At 37.3% G+C, this 15,383-nt stretch overlaps 1 protein-coding gene across 1 annotated transcript; it reads left to right on the forward strand.

Annotated features, from left to right (window-relative positions):
• The first annotated feature begins 12,898 nt into the window (after positions 1 to 12,898).
• On the forward strand, positions 12,899 to 15,078 carry DDX53 (DEAD-box helicase 53). The gene has a single exon (XM_004063912.5). It carries the CDS (start codon positions 13,048 to 13,050, stop codon positions 14,935 to 14,937), a length of 1,890 nt encoding a protein of 629 aa, XP_004063960.2. The 5' UTR covers positions 12,899 to 13,047; the 3' UTR covers positions 14,938 to 15,078.
• Positions 15,079 to 15,383: the final 305 nt, after the last annotated feature.

Genomic DNA, 15,383 nt, shown 5'->3' on the forward strand with positions numbered 1-15,383 from the left:
CGCTGTCTAGAATGATCCCTCCCTGCCTGCCTTTTCTCCAACCATAGCCCCCATGCCTCTCCCTCCATATATATATGTACTCATAGTATTTCTGTTCACTAGGTAAATCCACCATCTCTAATGTTCATGCTTGGATATACCTCAAGGAATATACTTGAGATAACACCTTTCTTGGCTTCCTCGGCGAAGTTAGATACTCTGTTCTTGTTATTCCCACGGCATTCTTTTGTTCATCTCTCTCAAAAAGCACTTCACATATCATAGCATAATATGTCATTCCCCTACGTGGGCATTTTCCCACAAGACTGGTACAATTCTCCTAAACTAGGATGTTGCGAGATTTACTTCTGGCACATAGTAGGGGCTTGCAGAAACTATCAACGCTCTTTAAAAATATTCCAGTTTCCTTTTCCTTTCAGGCAGACAGTTAGCTTGCATTTGCCTAGCCCTTTAAAGTTAGGGATGGCTGTGTGGCCATTTTGGCTAATGAAATATGAACAGAAATGACATATCATTAAAATGAGGACCCTTTAAAGGCCAATGTGCTATTTGCCAAGCTGTGTTTTCTTACTATAGTGATCACGAAAGCATAATTAAGATGAAACTGAGTCAGTGAAGGACCGCAATCAGCATAGTACCATGCCATACCACAGTAGACATGTACTATGAGTAAAACAAAAAAATGTGTGTTAAGCCACTTCAGTTTAGAGACTCTGTTACCACATCATAACCTAGCCTCTCCTGACTAGTGCTGGACTAAATACATGTCTGTTGAAAGAATGCAATGAAAATGCAGTGCAGGTCACTATCTCTTTAGTTTGCCTATAATGGAGTAAATCACTCTTCTCTTGCTTTATCTCAGTATGTATACTGTTAAATAAATAGCAATGACTGCTTCCTAAATATATTCTACTTCACTCTACTAGTAGTCTGCTAAATTCGAATGTAAAGCAGAACTATTTTCTCCTTGCATTACAAATGGAACATCTGAAAGTCTTCACAATTTCCAATTCTTATTTCTTGAAAGTAGCACACTGGATTACTCTTACAACAAATTTTTTAAAAAGCATTCAAAAATACCCTGGTAAAATGTACCTTCTGAGGCAGATACTCCTGACATACAGCTGCATTTAACTTCAAAATTTATCATGGGAATAAGCATAAATTGTTTATACATGGATCATGGATATTTATCCCTATGAAAACATTTGGCTTTGGAGAATAGTCTGAGAGAAGCTGTCTGGGGGTTGAGGTGGGAAGTAATGTACATGGGGTTATAGAGTAGCCTTTTTCTTCAGCGATGTTTGCAGAGAATTCTTTTTTAGAGTTGAGGATTCTCAAAATGACTATGTCATTTAAGCACACAAAATTAGTGACTTTTGAAAACTATGATTTAAATTTTCTGGTGGCAAGCATATCTAAGTGGATAAATTTATAAATAATCCAGCTTATTCCTGAGTCATTGTTGACCTGTATACTCAGAGATACCTTTCTGTTTTGTTCAGCCACTTACTTTTGTACATATCTCAATGTTTGCATTTTTGGCTGAATTTTAATCGTTTGATTATATGTCTGTCTTTGGTCTGTGAAAAACACATTTTATTATTCATACATTCCTCATAGAAAAAATAGACCCATTTTTTAATTGATTAAGGGGTTGCAGGCATGAGTGATGAGTGAATGCTAAGTTAATTGTGAGACTTTGAGCAAACCACTTTTAGTCTCTCTAGACCTGAGCTATCCAATACAATATCGACTAGCTACATGTGGCCAGTAAGCACCTGAAATGTGGCTACATGTGTAAAATACACATCAGATTTTATGTCTAAAATACACATCAAATTTTGAATACTTAATACCAAAAAAAACCTCACAAATAACAGCGTACATATTGATTGTATACTAAAATAATAATGTTTTGGGTATATTAGGTTAAATAACTATTTAAATTATCACACCTGCATCTTTTTACATTTTTTTATTTTCAAATAATTATAGAGTCCCAAAACAATTCAAAAATATTACAGAGAGGTTCTGAGTGCCTTTAACCAGTTTCCCCTCTGATAACATCTTACATAACTACAATACAATATCAAAATTTTAAAATTGACATTTATATAATACACACGCCTTATTCAGATTTCACCAGTTTGACATGCATACATTTTGTTGTGTGTGTGTGTGTGCATGAGTTCCATACAATTTTATTCCATGTGTAGCTGCATAAGATCACCACTAAAATCGAGATGCACAACCATTCCATCACCGCAAAGATCTCCCTTGTGCTACTCCTCCATAAACCCATCCTTACCCTAACACCTCGTCAGCAAACCCTAGCGAATCACAAATTCTCCACCTCTATAATTTCTTCATTTAAGGAATGTTATATAAAAGAATCATATCATGTATCCTTTTGAAATAGGTTTTTTTCCACTCATCATAATGTCCTTGAGATTCATCCTAGTTGTTGCATGTATCAATAGTTGTTCTTTTTATTGCTTAGTCATATTCATGGGATAGATTACCACAGTTTGTTTAACAACCCAGTGCTGGCGATTTGGGCTGTTTCCAGTTTGAGGCTATTAAAAATAATCCGATATGAACATTCATCTATAGGATTTGTGTGAATGTAAGTTTTCATCTTTATGAAATGAATGCCAATTATGAAATGAATGCCAGTAAGTGTGACTGCTTGGTCATATGTTAAATACATGCTTAGTATTTTTAGGAAACTAGTTGTTTAAGAACATAGGTGTATACTGATATATCACTGTGGTTTTCATTTGTATCTCTCTAATAGCTAATAATATTCAATACATTTTCATGTGCTTATTCGCCATCCATATATCCTCTTGTAAAATGTTCATTTCTCTTGCTGATTTTCTAATTGGATTGTTTTTTATTTGTTTCTTCTGGTTTTTTTACTGTTGGGTTTTGAAATATTTTTGCATATTTTACATACAAGTCCTTTGTCAGATAAGAGATTTACAGATATTTTCTCCCAGGTTGTAGGCTGTCTTTCCATCTTCATAGCAGAGTCTTTTGCAGAGCAAATTTTTAATTTCAATGAAGTCCAATGTATCAACTGTTTTCTTTTGTGAATTCCTAGATCCCAAGTATTTTTTTTTCTTCTAAAATATTTATAGCTTTACATTTTGATCCACTGATCCGTTTTGAGTTAAATTTTTTAAGTTGAGAGGTTTAGGTCAAGTTCCCGTGTTTGTCTATGGGTGTCCAATTGCTCCAGCAACGTTTGTTGAATTGCTTTTGCATCTTTGTCAAAGGGACATGGTTGTTTAGGTCTATTTCTAGGTTCTACATTCTGTTCCATTGATCTATAACATTCATCCCTTCACTAATACCAGTCTTGGTTAATAAAGATTTATAATAAGCCTTGAAATCAGGTAGACTGTTTTCTCTTTATTCTTCCCTTTCGAATTTGTTTTAGCTATTGTAGTTCATTTGCCTTTTCATATAAACTTTAGAATAAGCTTGCATATATTCACAAATAATGTTGCTGAAATTTTGACAGGAACTGCATTAAATTGGGGGAGAAATTATATTTTTACTATATTGAGTCTTCCACTCCTTGAGTATGGTATGTTTTTCTCTCTTTATTCAGATCTCGGGTTTCTTTCATCAGCATTTAGCAATTTTCAGTATACAAGTCTTGTCATGTTTTGTTAGATTTATACTTAAGCATGTCATTACTGTTGAGTTATTGTAAGTGGTATTGTGTTGGGGTTTTTTTGTTTGTTTATTTGTTTTTGAGACAGAATCTTGCTCTGTCGCCAGGCTGGAATGCAGTGACGCAATCTCGGCTCACTACAATCTCTGTCTCCCGGGTTCAAGCAATTCTCCTGCCTCAGCCTCTGGAGTTGCTGGGACTACAGGCACACAGCACCACACCCAGCTAATTTTTGTATTTTTAGTAGAGAGAGAGTTTCACCATGTTGGGCAGGATGGTCTCGATCTCTTGACGTCATGATCTGCCCACCTCGGCCTCCCAAAGTGCTGGGATTACAGGCGTGAGCCACCACACCCAGCTGGTATTGTGTTTTTAATTATGGCTCCAACATGTTCATTGCTAGTCTGAAAAATACAATTGATTTTTGTATGTTGATTTTGTCTCTGCAACTTTGCTGAACCTACCTGTTAGTTCTAGGAGGTATTTTTGTAGATTCCTTGAAATTTTATATGTAGATTGTGTCATCGGAAAATAGGAACAATTTTATTGTTTCTTTCCTAATCAACATGCTTTTCTTTCTTTTTCTTGCCTTATTACTCTAGCTGGGATTTTCAGTAGTGTGTTGAATAAAAGTGGTGAAAGTGCCTGCACTTGCATTGTTTACAAACTTAAGTGTAAAGTATTCAGACTTTTACTATTAATCATGTGGTTAGCTGTGGTCTTTTTGTAAATGTCCTTTATTATATTGAGGAAGTTATCCTCTATTCCTAGTTTGGCTAGAGTTTTTATCATAAATGGGTGTTTAATTATGTCAAATGCTTTTTCTGCATAAATTGATGAAATCATGCAATTTTTCTACTTTAACCTGTTAATGCAGTGTTTTATTAAAGTGACAAATTTTTGAATATTCAAACAGCCTTGCTTTCCTGAAATAAACTCCAGTTGGTGTATGTGTGTATATATGTGTGTATATACATATGTATGGATGTACATTTATATATTGCTAGATTCCATTTGCTAACTTTTTTTGAGGTTTTATTTCATCTGTGTTCATAAGGGATATTGGTCTGTAGTTTTCTCTTTGTTTGTACTGGATTTGTCTTTTTCCAGTCTCAGGGTACTATTAGCCTAATAAAATAAGTTGGGAAGTGTTCCCTCCTCCTTTTCTATCTTCTGTAATAAAAACATTGTAGAATATGTGTTAATTCCTCTTTAAATGTTTAAAAGCACCTAGGAGAGAGGATATATTTTGAGAGACTTTTAAAAATACAAATTAAAAATTATCTATTGGACAGAGCCATGTGTAGATCTTAGCCTTTGCACTTGCAAATCAAAGCTTTACAAGAGATGCTCTCCAAAGTCAATCCTTTACACCTCTACAACCCCATGATTTTAAGAATTGTTGTTTGACTTCTTTATGCAATGCAAAATGATATAGATAATCTTGTTTATCTTTCTACTTACCTACATCATAGTTATCAGAAATGAAATAGTTCCGGAAAGCCCTTCAAATGCCTCAAAATAGAGGCAAGGTTATTATTATTTTTAAAATGAATACCAATATGTTAACATTTCTATAGGAAGTAGTTGGTAAGCAAGGATTTCTCTGAAGGAGCTTATTGCAGGTGCTAATCAGCTCACACTATTTTTTACTGTCTGTGCTGAAAAAAGAATTAATTACTTCAGTAACCTCACTTCTTCACATACCTAAATAATGCATACCCCTATTCTGTGGAGAATAAACTAAATTTGATAGAGAGAAGTTTAATGCGTAGCTAAAGATAGCACTGTAATCTCCTTGAAAGAACTCTCAGCACTCTCCTCCCTCCTTTTAAACAGACTTTCCTTTTCTGAAACTGCTAATGAATGGTTCTTGTATCCTTGTGATTCCCTCCCTCATTGTATATCCTCCCACATATTTCCAAAGACTATTAAAGTTCATTTTCTTCCAATATTCATAAGTAATTTTCCTGAAGTCCATTGGATCCTTACCAGAACAATTGCAATAACCTGTCCCCGAAAGTCTTGTTTTCTAGAAGCATTGTTTAAAATTAAGACATTGCCTTTGAGCTTCAGGTACAAGATACATAAAGTTCTCACTCCATCACTACAAAGTTCCCCAGTGGTCTAGTCATCTCTCATTGAAATTGTTTCCCTTAAAATACGTGTTTCTCCATCATTCCACAAAAAGGGCATTTTTTTTTTTTTAAGACGGAGTCATTCACTCTGTTGCCCAGGTGGGAGTGCAGTGGCACAATCTCAGCTCACTGCAACCTCCATCTCCCGGGTTGAAGTTATTCTCCTGCTTCAGCCTCCCGAGAAGCTGGGATGATAGATGTATGCCACCATGCCCGACTAATTTTTGTATTTTTAGTAGAGATGGGGTTTTGCCATGTTGGCCAGGCTGGTCTCGAACTCCTGGCCCCAAGCAATCTGCTTGCCTTGGCCTCCCAAAGTGCTGGGATTATAGGCGTGAGCCACCGCACTGGGCCAAAAAGGGCATTCTTGAAGGTCATTGATGATTTTCATCTCCAAAATTGAGTAGTCTACCTCCCTCCTGTCCTCTTGAAGAATTTTATATTGTTTACCAAAACTCCTCGACAAGTTCTCCTGCCATATTTCCTACTATGTAGACTCTCTCTTCACCTACCTTCCTGTTTTTCTCTTCTCATTATCTAATCATACGAATTCTATGGTTCCTTAAAATGTTCTTAAACCTGTCTTTCACTACTGTCTATTTGTTCAAGTATTCAATTACAGTTTCAACTATAACTTCTATGCTGACTATTCTCAAATCTCTCTTCGTCTTCTCATCTGAACTACAGTCCCAAATCTCCAGGTTCAGTTAGCATTTTTACTTGTGTGCCCCTCACAACACCACAAACTGGACATGACTGAAACCAAACTCCTCTGCTTCCCCTCCGCCTTTCCTGTCGAATGGCTTCAAGATTCTCTGCTTCAATAAGTCTCTAACCTGGAAGACTGAGTCATCTTTAATTAAAGACTCTTTTTATCTGAGAACCAGGCACCAAATCAAGCACATTTTTCCCCTAGAAACTAGGATTAGGTGGAAGGGAAAAGACCTTGAAGCTAACCATATCCATGTTTAAATTTATTCATGTTTAAAGTTATTTACCATAACTTTGCATGAACTTGGATATATTATATAACATCTCTGAGCTTCAATGTTTTCACATGAAAAAGAAGGAAAATACATACCATGAAGTTGCTGTGGTAATTTAATGAGATAATACACTTAAAATGTTTGGCATATAGTAGAACTCAAAAATGTTAGTTGCTTCTCAGACGTGACTTTTCTATCTGTTCCATTCTCCGAGTTCCCACTGCTAAACTACCACACTCTGTTCAAGTCCCTCAGTCCCATGTACTTGAAATATCAAAAACAAAGCCCCCATTTTTCAACCCCACTTCCCTGCATTCTACTTTCTCCAAAGGCACCCACTTCCTTCATTAATGTCATATGACTCCTCCATTCTAAGTTTGCCACTGTTTCACCATATTAACTTGATAGTTCATTGACTGTCCTTAAGGTTCCTAAAAGTTCCCTTTTCCTTTCCCCTGACGCAAACCATCCTTCTCCATTTCCCCTTTCTCCTTAACCTGAATTTTTTGTCCTAGTCCTCCAGGCTGCCCTGATTTCTTCCCAAAGGCCACACTTGTTTTTTTGCCCTGAAACTTTAACATCCTTCTATCTCTAATTTCTTACCTCCTATAGTATCAGATCAAACCCACTCCCCTTATAGGTCTTTGCCTCAACTCTCCAGCCTCTCCAACCTCCCTTCAGCCCTTCTTGCCTGCAACCATTATTAACACCTAATAGCATTCTAATTTGTGTTTGTTGGGCTAATTGTCTTAGTCTGGTCAGGCTGCTATAACAAAACACCATAAACTGGATGGCCTATAAACAACAGGAATTTATTTCTCACAGCTCTGGAGTCTGGGAAGTCCAAAATCAAGTTACCAGCAGACTTGGTGTCTGGTAAGGGCCCGCTTCCCGGTTCACAGATGGCCACCTTTTCATTGTAACCTCACATCACAAAAAAGGCATGGGGTTTCTCTCAGGCCTGTTTTATAAGGGCAAGCTAATCCCATTCATGAGAGCTGTACTCTCATGACCGAGTCACCTCCCAAAGGCCCCATCTCCTAACATCATCACCTTTGGGGTTAGGATTTCAACATAGGAACTTCGGGGGAACAAAAACATTCAAACCACATTCGATGTTCCACATCAGTGCTTACAAGCACTTGGGTTTCATACACCAATAACATTTCAAAGCCTAATTAGGCTACTGGCCATTAGATTTACATTCTTTCTTGCCCTAGGAGAGACCTTTAAAAATAATTTGAAATCCTTATTTCATTTTAAAAGTATATTTTACAAAAGATAGTAGGGCATAATGTTAGAATAAAAAAGTTTACATTGAATAAATTTAGATTTGGGTAAAAAAGTTCTGTTATCCTTGTTTTTTGTTTGTTTGTTTCTTTTTTTTTTTTTTTTTTTTTTCATTTTGATATGGACCAGAGGAAGCTATCAGGAAAATCCTTGGACAGGGAATCTCCATGATTGTCTCTCTATACCTACTGTTTCTGTAACAGGGATAATTGATACTTGGAGAGTTCCTACTATGAACCAACTAGTAAAACTTTGTGTGTGCCTGTGTGTGTGTATGAGACAGGTACTAGTATGCCATTCTACAGACAGCAAAACTAAGACATAATTTTCTCATGACTCACAGTGAATAAATGGTGAAAGTGATATTTGGACCCAGTTATTTAAGGTCCAGTGTTCTTGATTGCTAACTACACCACACTGCTGCTACTTCTTTAGACTCTGTGGTATGAGTATGATTCTATATACAAAATAAACATACCAATATGTACAATGATAATTGCAACGTTTGCCGTAATATAGCACACCTATTGAACAGAACAATGGCCAGATATATATCATCCCAAGGAAACCACTTCTATAAAGAGTATTTATAAATTGTAAAGTGCTGTACAGATGCAAAACCAACTGTAATTATTATCATCAACAATGCTAACTGGAATTCCATAAGTCAAGTTTGCCTTAGACCATCACAGCAGATTTATTAAATAAAACACTATCACTATCATTTCTAAGGGAGTCCCATATATGAGACTATTTTAGGCCAGCAACATTAACTCATCTTTAAGAGAGTTTTGAAGAAATCGGAGTGATGGCAAATTAGCCCAATTCACTGCCTGCAATATGTCACTCTCTTACTGTTGCCTCTAAGATTATAGGCACTGCCCTAAGCAAAATGGTAGAAACCGTCTTAAACATACTCTTGTCTTTCCTTACATAACCCTTTTTATCTTACCTTGGGGGAAACTTTACACATTCTTCCCATCTTTCCCACTCTCTGCCCTAAAAGAATCTTTTAGCCAGCTGCTCCACTGGAAAGCATCTAACCGACAAATTCACATTTTTGTGTTTTGTTTTTCCAGGACCATGCTAATAACATACCAAGCCATAAGCCATAGAGATACATATTTAGTGAGAATATTTCAGATACAGTGAATAAGGCCGTTGTAGAGATATTTAGAGCAAAGAACATCACACTGGTGGCCCTTAATTGAGCTGACAAATATTTTTTCCAACTGATAAGGGCAATTGTAAATGGTAATGAATCATCCTGAAAGCACAATCCCTCTCAGTATCTTCAATACCCACAAGTCTTCTACCAGTTCTGTGTCATCACAGTAATTCACCACAATGAGTTCCACCTTAAAGTGCACTGCTCTCTACCCAGATTTTACAACTACCCCTCTCCCAACAATATGACTTTTCTTCACTTCACTTTCATGGCCTCTTCTATTTTTCTGTATCACCCACAAAAAATAAGAATAGAAGCAAGTCACTTCGTAGTAAAGGAGTAATGTCCTGTACTATTTTCCCGACTGGCCACAAGTCAACAAATGGTTCTAAATTTTTACTCTCAATAATTTGCTGAGTACCTTCAGTCAATTCCAGAAAGATTTTGGAACCTCAATTTCACTCTCTGTAATAAGGGAGAACAAAATGACCTCTGATGTACCCAACACCTGTAGAATTCTACAGTTCTGTAATATTAACTATTATTCAAAGTAAAGATGAAGGCATAAAGACAGAGAAACATAATACATCCTTCAAGAGGTAAAAGCCACGTGTAACTAAACAAATTTCCTTTTAAAATAATTAATAAACTAGAAGACATTGAGAATGCCTTAAAATTCCTAATACAATTCATGGAGAAGTATGGAGGAGTTGTAATGTGACTTGATCAGAATATATCCGGTTGAACAACCAGATGAAAAAAAAAATTGGTTAGGTAATTTGTATTTATCCATACCAGTGGTTTCCAAAATACATTCCAAAGAACACTACTAATTGTAAAAAATAATAATAAAGATTGCATTTAAATGCAAACTGAGCCCTTGAGGGTTGTCTGGACTTGGTGACTCATTCCATAAAATAGAGTATGGAAAGGGAGAAATAATAATTTTACAGTGTAGAAAACTTGAATAACACAAATTATCCAAGGGACCGAGGTTGACCTTACCAATGATGGGTCACGTTGACATCAGGTACCTATCTCCCCAGTATGATGTGATGAGACAGGCTCTTCATCTCTGTGATATTTTCTTCCAAAAGCCCATAACCCCAGTCTAATCATGAGAAGTTACATCAAGCATACCTTTTTGAAGGACATTCTACAAAATTCCTGATCATTACTCCTCAAAACTGGAAAGATTATGAAAAATAAGAAAAAACTGAGAAACTCTCACAAACTGTACATAACTAAATGCAGTATGGTGTCCTGGAGTGGATCTTGAAACCGAAAAAAATACATTAATGGAAAACTGGTAGCATAAAGATTGGAATTTAGCTAATGGTAACACACCAATAGTGTTTTCCTATATTTGACAAATGTATCATGATAATGAGATATGATAAGATTAGAGGAAACTGAAACTGGCTGAGGCTATACAGGAACCTCTCTGCACTACTTCCGTAACTGTTCTGTAAACCTGAAATTATTCCAAATAAAAAGCTTATTTAAATAATTGATGAAGATATCCATTAGCAAATTCGTTTGAGGAACTTTGGATTAAACAACTGATTTTTCTCAATGTCTGTAAATATCATAGCTCCTAAAATATCCAATAAGCATTGTGATTTTAACAGAGAGAATACAGGGTGCTGTGTTTCCCAAACATATTTGACCAGAAACCTTTTTATTTCTTCAAATAGCATCTTTTACAAAAAGTACTGACACAGAGAAGTTTTCTCCCAAGGTGTCAGACTTCTGTCCTATACTAGCCCATGATGAAATTTTAATCAGTGACTGACTGAAGAGACAAAGATGCTATGAACATTAAATTGGCAGAAGACTTGAAACTAGAGACTAATATGATGGATGAGAGAATAATCATTAAAATTATATTTCATAGGCTACATCAATTGATCAAACGTAATAAGATGACTATAAAAGGATACATATATAGTCTTCATTTAGGTAAGCAAATTAAAAAAAAAAATCAGCTGAGTAAGTAAAAGAAGCAAGAACTTAAATGCATGTCATGTTACTGTGAGCAGCTTTGTGTCTCAGGAGTTCTTAGGTCAAATTAGTAGAATTGTCATGCTCAGTAAAGATGCCCTAATAGTAGGAGTAATGCCATTTCTGCAGATTGTTTGCTTGTCTTTTCCTGTTTTTTAGTTCTGCGTGCTACATTGTAAATGGTCCTCAATGAACCATTTCCAAAGGAGAGGCAATAGGATGATGTGTGTCTTGGAAACCATGTCATAGCAAGAAACGTTGAAGAAACTGGAAATGTTGCCCTGATGCACAGAAAACTTTGACAGAGGCTGGGCGTGGTGGCTCACACCTGTAATCCCAGCACTTTGGGAGGCCAAGGCAGGTGGATCACCTGAGGTCAGGAGTTCAAGACCAGCCTGGCCAACATGGTGAAACCCTGTCTCTACTAAAAATACAAAAAATTAGCCAGGCTTGGTGGCAGGCACCTGTAATCCCAGATACTCGGGAGGCTGAGGCAGGAGAATCACTTGAACCCGGGAGGACAAGGTTGCAGCGAGCCAAGATCATGCTATTGCACTCCAGCCTGGCCAACAAGAGTGAAACTCCATCTCAAAAAAAAAAAAAAAAAAAAGAAAGAAAAGAAAAAGAAAAAAAAGAAAACTTTGACAGATCCTTTAGTACACAAGGATACAGGAGAATCAAGCCTATTCTGTATAACTTCAGAACTCAGAAGGACTTAAGGACACAGGAAACCGCACGTTTTGGTTCAAAAAACTTTTGTAACCATTAAACAGCCTCATAATGGAACGGATATTTTTGAAATGAAGTGAGCTCCCTGCCTCTGGGAGTGTCTAAATGGAAGCTGGATATCCCTCTGTCCAGACTGCAGCTAGAATGTCTTCTACGTGTACCTAATAAATGAGTTCTACACAACCTTCCAGTGCTAAGGTCTCAGAAGCTATCAAACCACAGGGAAGGAAAAAAAATGAAGAGGCACTGAGAAAAGTGACAAACCACTAAAAACAGCCCCTAAAGTACCTTAGGCACTGCTTTACCTCTCTTCTAACCATCATCCCTGTAATAATATCGGGAAACTGCCTAAACAAGTGTTGACATTTAGTTGATGAATTAAGGCAAAACGCTGTCCTAGAGTGTGCACCTAAGAGATTTCTGATTAGTAGAATTTAAGTTACACTAGAGGACAGGGAATGATGAATTTATCCTGACAAAGTACTGTATTCACTTCAAAAGAAATTTACCAAAATAAATAAACACACGAATATATAAATAAATAGTTTTTCTTTAAATGCATTATTTTTTTCTCTTAGGGAAATAACTGGCTTATATAAAGGACAATGTGTATATGGTGTGTATGTTTAAGGCGTGCTTCAAGGTTGCTCTCAAGCTGAGCCAGAACTATCACGAGAAGAGTGAAAGGCGCACCCGGGACGCAGAAGTTAAGGAGGCAGTTACTCTTAGGGTCCTGTAAGTGCTGGCAGGGTCAGCCCGTGAGAGTGAGTGCCTCTTTAAATTTGCGTCACAGACGCCTGCTTACCTCACCCCAGTCCAAGCCCTGTGATTGGTCAGGCCATCAAAGCCTCGCCCCTACACGACCTGGACTTCGACGCCAACACTGGTTTCTGGGGCAACTTCTGCGTAGCTATGTGACTAGCACCCGGAAATAATTGCCACCGCCATCTTTTGGTGCAGAAGGTGACGGGAAACAGGGCGCAGACCTGAACTTCCAACCGTATGTAGGCGAGAAGCCGGTGCCGATACTCCCACTATCCCACAATGTCCCACTGGGCCCCAGAGTGGAAGAGGGCTGAGGCTAATCCAAGAGACCTTGGGGCCAGCTGGGATGTCAGGGGCAGCAGAGGCAGTGGCTGGAGTGGACCCTTCGGCCATCAGGGACCGAGAGCAGCAGGCTCCCGTGAACCACCACTCTGCTTTAAAATAAAGAACAATATGGTTGGTGCGGTCATTGGTTACAGTGGATCAAAAATAAAAGATCTACAACATTCGACAAACACTAAAATACAGATCATAAACGGGGAATCTGAAGCAAAAGTCAGAATTTTTGGCAATAGGGAAATGAAAGCAAAGGCCAAAGCGGCTATAGAAACACTTATTAGAAAACAAGAAAGCTACAACTCAGAATCCAGTGTGGATAATGCTGCATCCCAAACCCCTATTGGAAGAAATCTAGGCAGAAATGACATTGTTGGAGAAGCTGAGCCATTGTCAACTTGGGGTCGCATTAGGGCAGCAGTCGTGGAGTGCGAAAAGAGAAAATGGGCAGATCTACCACCAGTTAAGAAAAACTTTTACATAGAATCCAAAGCAACAAGCTGCATGTCTGAAATGCAGGTGATTAACTGGAGAAAGGAAAATTTCAACATAATGTGTGATGACTTGAAAAGTGGTGAAAAGCGTCTCATTCCAAAACCAACTTGTAGGTTTAAAGACGCTTTTCAGCAATACCCTGATCTTCTGAAAAGCATAATAAGGGTAGGGATTGTAAAGCCAACACCAATTCAGTCACAGGCATGGCCAATTATTCTACAAGGAATAGATCTTATAGAAGTTGCACAAACCGGAACAGGGAAAACATTGTCCTATCTAATGCCTGGGTTTATTCATCTTGATTCTCAACCAATATCTAGAGAGCAAAGGAATGGGCCTGGGATGCTAGTCCTTACACCCACTAGAGAGTTGGCTCTTCACGTGGAAGCTGAATGTTCAAAGTATTCATATAAAGGTCTCAAAAGCATTTGCATATATGGTGGTAGAAACAGAAATGGACAAATAGAAGACATTAGCAAAGGTGTAGATATCATTATTGCTACTCCTGGGAGGCTGAATGACCTACAAATGAATAACTCTGTCAACCTAAGAAGCATAACCTACTTGGTTATAGATGAGGCAGATAAAATGCTGGATATGGAATTTGAACCCCAGATAATGAAGATTTTATTAGATGTGCGCCCAGACCGACAGACTGTTATGACAAGTGCAACTTGGCCAGATACTGTACGTCAACTAGCACTTTCTTATTTGAAAGATCCTATGATTGTTTATGTTGGTAATCTGAATCTAGTGGCTGTAAATACAGTGAAGCAAAATATAATTGTTACCACAGAAAAAGAAAAACGAGCTCTCACCCAAGAATTCGTAGAGAACATGTCACCCAACGACAAAGTCATCATGTTTGTCAGCCAAAAACATATTGCTGATGACTTGTCAAGCGACTTCAATATCCAAGGCATATCTGCAGAATCATTACATGGCAACAGTGAACAGAGTGATCAAGAGCGAGCAGTAGAGGACTTTAAAAGTGGAAACATAAAGATACTGATTACAAATGATATAGTATCCCGAGGTCTTGATCTTAATGGTGTCACACATGTATATAATTACGATTTCCCAAGGAATATTGACGTATATGTACACAGAGTAGGGTACATTGGACGGACAGGAAAGACTGGCACATCAGTTACCCTCATCACTCAGAGAGATTCGAAAATGGCCGGTGAATTGATTAAAATTCTGGACAGAGCAAATCAGAGTGTTCCAGAAGATCTTGTAGTAATGGCTGAGCAATACAAGTTAAATCAACAAAAGAGGCACAGAGAAACACGATCAAGAAAACCTGGACAAAGACGCAAGAAGTTTTATTTTTAAGTTGAAAAGTTGTACCAGGCTACTGGAAGATTCCAGGCATGTTAAAGATATGCAGTATTGAATATATGTAAGGAAGTATTGGAAACATACTAGCCATTTGAAGACATAACTAATTCTTAAATAATACTGCTAAACTTTCAATATTGTGTATGCTCCTTAATTTTAAAAAAGTCTCAAAAATGAGAGAGTGAGAGACTGTGTGAAGAGAAAGTAAATGTTACGTGTTGGTTAAAGTTTAATTTCTCTTAAAAATACTTTTATTTTAGGTTTGGGGGTATATGTGAAGGTTTGTTAAAGAAACACATGTCATGGGGGTTTATCAGCTTTCAATATTGTGTATGTTCCTTAATTTTAAAAAAAGTCTCAAAAATGAGAGAGTGAGAGACTATGTGAAGAGAAGGTAAATGTTATGTGTTGGTTAAAGTTTAATTTCTCTTAAAAATACT

The sequence above is a fragment of the Gorilla gorilla genome, chromosome X (assembly GCF_029281585.2).
Source record: "Gorilla gorilla gorilla isolate KB3781 chromosome X, NHGRI_mGorGor1-v2.1_pri, whole genome shotgun sequence".
Lineage (NCBI taxonomy): Eukaryota > Metazoa > Chordata > Mammalia > Primates > Hominidae > Gorilla > Gorilla gorilla.